General features: G+C 46.4%; 1 protein-coding gene and 1 pseudogene across 20 annotated transcripts in view; one reads left to right on the top strand and one right to left on the bottom strand.

Moving 5' to 3' along the window:
* Nucleotides 1-3,913: 3,913 nt before the first annotated feature.
* LOC136171976 (craniofacial development protein 2-like) lies at nucleotides 3,914-4,715 on the bottom strand (annotated as a pseudogene).
* A 2,709-nt stretch (nucleotides 4,716-7,424) lies between these two features.
* TRIM9 (tripartite motif containing 9) overlaps nucleotides 7,425-8,476 on the top strand; it is a 113,755-nt gene continuing 112,703 nt past the window's right edge. For all 20 annotated transcript variants that reach the window (XM_065941497.1, XM_065941494.1, XM_065941490.1 and 17 more), the window contains exon 1: nucleotides 7,425-8,246. In XM_065941497.1, coding sequence (XP_065797569.1) covers nucleotides 7,425-8,246 — 822 coding nt within the window. The remainder of the gene's footprint in view (nucleotides 8,247-8,476) is intronic.

Genomic DNA, 8,476 nt, shown 5'->3' with positions numbered 1-8,476 from the left:
ACCTTCTTAAAATCAGGGAGATTGACGGGTTTTGTTAGAATTCCTCCTCCTTGTGTCAGTATGGAATTTACAATCTGGTAGAAAGCCTGATTGAAGGTAGGACTTAACCCTTTGTTTGCCTTTGTAGGAATTATAGTCCTACACTGCCTGTTATCTAGTGTCTGACCATAGTTGATTCCTATAGTTAATCCTGCTTTTTAGGCATTTATGGAAGGAGGATTATCCTCATATGGCCAAAAGAGGGAATTTTGCCCCTGTAACTAAAGATTGATGACTCTAGAAGAGAATGTGGGGAGAAGAGAGAGAATTCTTTCTCCTTTGAGTACTCATTCCTTAGAATCAGAGACTCTTGTGTTAATAATCAAGCACTGTAGTCAAAAGTAAACAGAAAAGCACCTAAATTTTTCATTGAAAAACCTTTGTCTTAAAAAAAATGGAATAAGCTTAATTTGCTTGACTTATCGCTAAGGAACATCATTTGGGTGAAGAATTTAGTAAGTTTCAGAGGCATTTTACCCAAATGAGAACATCTACAGTCAACCCTATCAATCCTTGTGCTTCAGGGCATGGGCTGATCACCAGTTGGAAGACAGAAGATATTCCCTATCATACTTCTATAGCATCACCTACATTCAGGTCTTTATTTCCTTTAAACACGAGGGCTGTAAACACATTATGACCAAATACTGCAACATGAGGGAGGGGAAAATATGTAATATTTTGAAGAAACAAATTCAAGAAAATGATAAGTTATCAGGGAAGGTTAAGCAGAACAAGCATGCGTGTTCATTGCTCAGTCATGTCTGACTCTTTCGACCCCGTGAACTGTAGTCCGTCAGTTTCCTCTGTCCATGGAATTTTTCAGGCAAGAATACTGAAGTGGGTTGCCATTTGCTTCTCCAGGGAAAATAAGCAGAGAAAAAAAAAATTTTTAAGGTCATTTTTGGTATCTATTACACACAGGGCCTGACAGAGAGTGAAGCTCAGCATTTGTTGAATGAATGAATGAACAAAGAAAAAAAGAAATCCTAGCCTCACCAATATTTGACCTTCAGTACTTTGCTCATCCTCAGTTTACTCATCTTTAAAATGGGGATATTTATACCCATCTCTTCTTATCATAGAGATCAAAGTAGATAATACACGTAAATAAATTAACTCACTGATGTGACTTAATCAATCACTGAGTCAGTTATGTATTTGTACAAATATATATTTGTAATGTATTCGTAAATTCTTTTGTGTTTGTGCTGTTGAGCAAGAATTTTCTTTTCCTTTCTACTCAAATCACTGACTGTTCATTCTGAGTCTTGTCTCAAATGTTATTTCTCTCTTACCTTTTCTTAAACAATGATTTCCAATTTAAACATTTTAAAATAAGCCATCAGTTTTTAACTTACTGCCTGGAACAGCATGAAAACTAAACAAATGATAGTCATCTAAATTTCCTGGGTTTGACTAAGCTAGTCCCGACCAAATAGACCTAACAAATCAATGATACATAATCAATATTTCTAGCAATGAAATCTTGATATATTTCATGTATATTTCTCACAGGTCTGAAGACTGGGAAGTACAAGATCAAATTTGGCAAATTTGGTAACTGGTGAAGATCTGCTTCCTCACGAGATGGGAGAGGGCAAGGGAGCTCTCTTGGGCTACTTTTTTAAGAGCACTAACCCCATTCATGAAGGCCCTGTCAAGGGCCACAGTCCCTGATACCATCATCATTCAATCCATAGCAAATGGTGATCTGTGATAAGAAAGTTCAAACTCATAAAAAGAGTACAGCTGCTTACCTTGAAATGTCAGAAGCACTGGGCTAAGGCTGCTCAGTTGAGTTCGGTTTAGTCGCTCAGTCGTGTCCGACTCTTTTCGACCCCATGAATTGCAGCACGCCAGGCCTCCCCGTCCATCACCAACTCCCGGAGTTTACATAAACTCATGTCTATCAAGTCGGTGATGCCATTGAGCCATCTCATCCTCTGTCGTCCCCTTCTCCTCCTGCCCCCAATCCCTCCCAGCATCAGGGTCTTTTCCAATGAGTCAACTCTTCTCATGATGTGGTCAAAGTACTGGAGTTTCAGCTTCAGCATCAATCCTTCCAATGAACACTCAGGACTGATCTCCTTTAGGATGGACTGGTTGGATCTCCTTGCAATCCAAGCGATTCTCAAGAGTCTTCTCCAACACCACAGTTCAAAAGCATCATTTTGGGCGCTCAACTTTCTTCACAGTCCAACTCTCACATCCATACATGACCACTGGAAAAACCATAGCTTTGACTAGACGGACCTTTGTTGGCAAAGTAATGTCTCTGCTTTTTAATATGTTGTCTAGGTTGGTCATAACTTTCCTTCCAAGGAGTAAGCGTCCTTTAATTTCATGGATGCAGTCACCATCTGCAGTGATTTTGGAGCCCAGAAAAATAAAGTCTGACACTGCTTCCACTGTTTTCCCACCTATTTCCCATGAAGTGATGGGACCAGATGCCATGATCTTAGTTTTCTGAATATTGAGCTTTAAGCCAACTTTTTCACTCTCCTCTTTCACTCTCATCAAGAGGATTTTTAGTTCCTCTTCACTTTCGGCCATAAGGGTGGTGTCATCTGCATATCTGAGGTTATTGATATTTCTCCCAGCAATCTTGATTCCAGCTTGTGCTTCTTCTTCCAGCCCAGCATTTCTCATGATGTACTCTGCATATAAGTTAAATAAGCAGGGTGACAATATACAGCCTTGACGTACTCCTTTTCCTATTTGGAACCAGTCTGTTGGTCCATGTCCAGTTCTAACTGTTGCCTCCTGACCTGTATACAGGTTTCTCAATAGGTGGGTCAGGTGGTCTGGTATTCCCGTCTCTTTCAGAATTTTTCAGTTTATTGTGATCCACACAGTCAAAGGCTTTGGCATAGTCAATAAAGCAGAAATAAATGTTTTTCTGGAACTCTCTTGCTTTTTCGATAATCCAGTGGATGTTGGCAATTTGATCTCTGGTTCCTCTGCCTTTTCTAAAACCAGCTTGAACATCTGGAAGTTCACGGTTCACGTATTGCTGAAGCCTGGCTTGGAGAATTTTGAGCATTACTTTACTAGCATGTGAGATGAGTGCAAGTGTGCGGTAGTTTGAGCATTCTTTGGGATTGCCTTTCTTTGGGATTGGAATGAAAACTGACCTTTTCCAGTCCTGTGGCCACTGCTGAGTTTTCCATATTTGCTGGCATATTGAGTGCAGTACTTTCACAGCATCATCTTTCAGGATTTGAAATAGCTCAACTGGAATTTCATCACCTCCATTAGCTTTGTTCTTAGTGATGCTTTCTAAGGCCCACCTGACTTCACATTCCAGGATGTCTGGCTCTAGGTGAGTGATCACATCATCGTGATTATCTGGGTCATGAAGATCTTTTTTGTACAGTTCTTCTGTGTATTCTTGCCACCTCTTCTTAATATCTTCTGCTTCTGTTAGGCCCATACCATTTCTGTCCTTTATCGAACCCATCTTTGCCTAAAATGTTCCCTTGGTATCTCTAATTTTCTTGAAGACATCTCTAGTCTTTCCCATTCTGTTGTTTTCCTCTATTTCTTTGCATTGATCACTGAGGAAGGCTTTCTTATCTCTCCTTGCTATTCTTTGGAACTCTGCATCCAAATGGGAATATCTTTACTTTTCTCCTTTGCTTTTCACTTCTCTTCTTTTCAGAGCTATTTGTAAGCCCTCCTCAGACAACCATTTTGCCTTTTTGCATTTCTTTTCCATGGGGATGGTCTTGATCCCTGTCTCCTGTACAATGTCATGAACCTCCGTCCATAGTTCATCAGGCACTCTGTCTATCAGATCTAGTCCCTTAAATCTATTTCTCACTTCCACTGTATAGTTATAATGGATTTGATTTAGGACATACCTGAATGGTCTAGTGGTTTTCCCTACTTTCTTCAATTTCAGTCTGAATTTGGCAATAAGGAGTTCATGATCTGAGCCACAGTCAGCTCCCGGTCTTATTTTTGCTGACTGTATAGAGCTTCTCCATCTTTGCCTGCAAAGAATATAATCAACCTGATTTTGGTGTTGACCATCTGGTGAGGTCCATGTGTAGAGTCTTCTCTTGTGTTGTTGGAAGTGGGTGTTTGCTATGACCAGTGCATTCTCTTGACAAAACTGTATTAGCTTTTGCCCTGCTGCATTCTGTACTCCAAGGCCAAATTTGCCTGTTATTCCAGGTGTTTCTTGACTTCCTCCTTTTGCATTCCAGTCCCCTATAATGAAAAGGACATCTTTTTTCGATGTTAGTTCTAAAAGGTCTTGCAGGTCTTCATAGAACCGTTCAACTTCAGCTTCTTCAGCATTACTGGTTGGGGCATAGGCTTGGATTACCATGATATTGAATGGTTTGTCTTGGAAACCAACAGAGATCATTCTGTCGTTTTTGAGATTGCATCCAAGTACTGCATTTCAGACTCTTTTGTTGACCATGATGGCTACTCCATTTCTTCTAAGGGATTCGTGCCCACAGTAGTAGATATAATGGTCATCTGACTTAAATTCACCCATTCCAGTCCATCTTAGTTCACTGATTCCTAGAATGTCAACATTCACCCTTGCCATCTCCTGTTTGACCACTTCCAATTTGCCCTTGATTCATGGACCTAACATTCCAGGTTCCTATACAACATTGCTCTTTACAGCATCAGACCTTGCTTCTATCACCAGTCACATCCACAACTGGGTATTGTTTTTGCTTTGGCTCCATCCCTTCATTCTTTCTGGAGTTATTTCTCCACTGATCTCCAGTAGTATATTGGGCACCTACCAGCCTGGGGAGTTCCTCTTTCAGTATCCTATCATTTTGCCTTTTCATACTGTTCATGGGGTTCTCAAGGCAAGAATACTGAAGTGATTTGCCATTCCCTTCTCCAGTGGACCACATTCTGTCAGACCTCTCCACCATGACCCATCCGTCTTGGGTGGCCCCACACGGCATGGCTTAGTTTCATTGAGTTAGACACGACTGTGGTCCTGTGATCAAATTGGCTAGTTTTCTGTGATTATGGCTTTAGTGTTTCTGCCCTCTGATGCCCTCTCGCAACACCTCCCGTCTTACTTGGGTTTCTCTTACCTTGGACGTGGGGTATCTCTTCATGGCTGCTCCAGCAAAGTGCAGCCGCTGCTCCTTACCTGGGAGGAGATCTCCTCACGGCTGCCTCCCCCTGACCTTGAACATGGAGTAGCTCCTCTCGGCCCTCCTGCGCCCATGCAGCTGCCGCTCCTTGGACGTGGGGTTGCTCCTCTCGACTGCTGCCCCTGATCTCCGGCGTGGGGTAGCTCCTCTGGGCTGATGCCCCTGGCCTTGGCCTAAGGCTGCTACAATTGACCAAATGCATATAAAAGTCATTTGAAGGGCTGTTAATTATGAGTGGCACTAACACTCCTTTCTAACAATTTATTAATCACTGTTTGTTACTAGCAAATTCTCTTGGGATTTATAAATTAGATGTATCCTGCAAATAGATAATGTTCCAAACTCACATGAAAACGTTCAACATCTGTAAACGGAGTTAAATAGACCTTTGGATGCTCTGGACTCAACTAATTAAACGCTAAAAAAAATCACATAGAAATCAACTATACTCCAACAAAAAATCACATAGTATTTGTAGATAACATAACTTTAAATAACAATGAGAACTTTTTTCCCCCAAACAATGATCAAGTGCTGTTTTTATTGCAATTGAAGAAAGGTGTTGGAAAGATAACCTAGTTTATTGGACTATTTCCCCAGGGGCAGGGATAAAAACTTCTCTTTCCCCTCCCTGCACAGTAGAGTGGTTTAAATGAGCTGCAATCAAGTCATCTTTTTGGAAGATGGAAAATTGGGAGATTTGTTAAAACTTGGAAAGAAATTTTGTCATTTACTTCACGAATCATTCAGCAAAATGCAGCCATGTGCTACTTGAAGTAAGTTACTACCTCAGCATATCACCATGTCACTTAACCTAAAGGTGGATTTGGGGGTGTTTTTGGATGTTTTTTTTTTGGTTCTCCATCATCAAATCAGCAGTTCTGCAAGCAAGGGACAGGACCAGTTATCTCCAGCGATGACTGGGCAGAGAGAGAAGAGTGCTTAATATTTAAGAACTGACACTAGAACTACCCTGCCCCCACCATCACCATCACCTCATGCACTTCACTAGAAGAAACAGGAAGAACCCATCATCCTGGAAGCTGTGGTAGACACTATTTGGTGTCACACAGAGACTCTGTAGTGAGTGATCCATTTACCGAACTGTGGGCACTCAGAAATAAGCAACCCAATCCTGCCTCAACTGAACCAAAGATTCTGCTGCTCTTATTTCGGAAAATCAGCCAGGTGCTGACAGCCTGGTGAAAGGACAGCTTTGAGGGAACGGGGACTGAAGTGGGGATAAAGGGACACATTCACATCACAGGTAAGAAGCCTCTGGGCCGAGTTTGTACTGAAAGCGTGAAATGAAGGGGCCATGGATTTTAACTAGTATACTGAGTTTTACGTGGGTCCCTAGTTTAAGTCACACAGCAACACTAGGAAATCGATATTGTCAGTCCCCTTTTAGACAGCAGGAAGCGGGACAGAAAGAAGACAAAGAAGAGTTGACTTCTGCCAGGGCTCACGGCCTGCACCACCTGGTCCCCGGAAACGAGTGCAGGGACCGGCTTCCGCGGGTTCCTGAGCTGGGGAGAAAAGTCCCCGCTACGGTACAGAAACCGAGGTCTGGGTGAGGCGCCAGCAGCGGAAGGAGAAGGGCCGACTTCTCTGTGGTGCAACACTCGCCGAGGGGAGGTCGGCGCGGAGACCATAGCGGCAAGCCAAACGCAAACGCCGGCGATAGGCACCAGCCCCTCTGTCAGCCCCCTCGCTGCGAGGAGGGGTTTCTCACGCTCCGTTCTCGGGAGACTGAGCCGGAGGTCGGAAGGAAGCGGGGCGAGGGATGAGTCATCCCGCCTAATTCCTCCTTCCCGGTCCCTTCGCCTCCGCATGCCGGCCTCCTCCCGAGATCATGCAGCCAGGAATGAAGACTCCCCTCATCCTCAGAATCCTCCACCAAACCCCCTGTGACCTGCAGAGGAGAGGAGAAGGATGGGGCATGTGGCCAATAAGAGCTTCGCTCTCTCGCTCTCCGTCCAATCGGCCGCTGTTTACAGGCTGGGGCGGGATTAAGGGGCGAGGAGGGGGCGGTCCCAGGCTGGCTCTGGGCGCCGAGGTTCGGTGGCTCACAGAGAGAGCGCCTCGCAGGGAGTCGGCGCCTAAGCGACGCGGGAAGGAGCCACTGCCAAAACCACCGCCGCCACTGCTGGCCAAGGTGCTGGACTCGACAGGCCAGCCGGCCACCTCGTCAGCTCAGGCGCCCGTTGCAGCCGCAGCTGCTTCGCTCCCAGCCCGGTCCCCATGGAAGAGATGGAAGAAGAGTTAAAATGCCCCGTGTGCGGCTCCTTCTATCGCGAGCCCATCATCTTACCCTGCTCTCACAATATATGTCAGGCGTGCGCCCGCAACATCCTGGTACAGACCCCGGAGTCAGAGTCCCCCCAGAGCCGACGGGCCTCGGGCTCCGGGGTCTCTGATTATGATTATCTGGATCTGGACAAGATGAGCCTGTACAGCGAGGCGGACAGCGGCTATGGCTCCTACGGGGGGTTCGCCAGCGCCCCTACTACACCGTGCCAGAAGTCCCCCAACGGCGTCCGTGTGTTCCCCCCGGCTATGCCGCCACCGGCCACCCACCTGTCACCGGCCTTGGCCTCTGTGCCCCGCAACTCCTGTATCACCTGCCCCCAGTGCCACCGCAGCCTCATCTTGGATGACCGGGGGCTCCGCGGCTTCCCCAAGAACCGCGTCCTGGAAGGGGTAATTGACCGCTACCAGCAGAGCAAAGCGGCTGCCCTTAAATGCCAGCTCTGCGAGAAGGCACCCAAGGAAGCCACCGTCATGTGTGAACAGTGCGATGTCTTCTACTGTGACCCGTGCCGCCTGCGCTGCCACCCACCCCGGGGTCCTCTGGCCAAGCATCGCCTGGTACCCCCGGCCCAGGGCCGCGTGAGCCGGCGGCTAAGCCCACGGAAGGTCTCCACCTGCACAGACCACGAGCTGGAGAACCACAGCATGTACTGCGTGCAGTGCAAGATGCCCGTGTGCTACCAGTGCTTGGAGGAGGGCAAACACTCCAGCCACGAAGTCAAGGCTCTAGGGGCCATGTGGAAACTGCACAAGGTAAGTCCTAAGAAAACCCACCCCTAACTCCCCGCGCCTCCGATCCTCCAGTTTTGCAGCAGATGACACCCCCCCCCCCCCTCCTCTTTTGCGCACAGTGCATCCCAACGGGGGCGCAATGCAGGTGCCTCCGATATCTGCTTCCCCCGTCTGGTGCATTGCAGGAAGCGCAGGGGGACCTTAAACGGCGCACAGGGGAGTTGAACCTCTCCAGAGAGTTGTTTCGGGGA

This window comes from Muntiacus reevesi, chromosome 7 (genome assembly GCF_963930625.1).
Source record: "Muntiacus reevesi chromosome 7, mMunRee1.1, whole genome shotgun sequence".
Taxonomy (NCBI): domain Eukaryota; kingdom Metazoa; phylum Chordata; class Mammalia; order Artiodactyla; family Cervidae; genus Muntiacus; species Muntiacus reevesi.
Note: the sequence above shows the minus strand (reverse complement) of the source record. Positions and strands in the feature narration are given on the sequence as shown.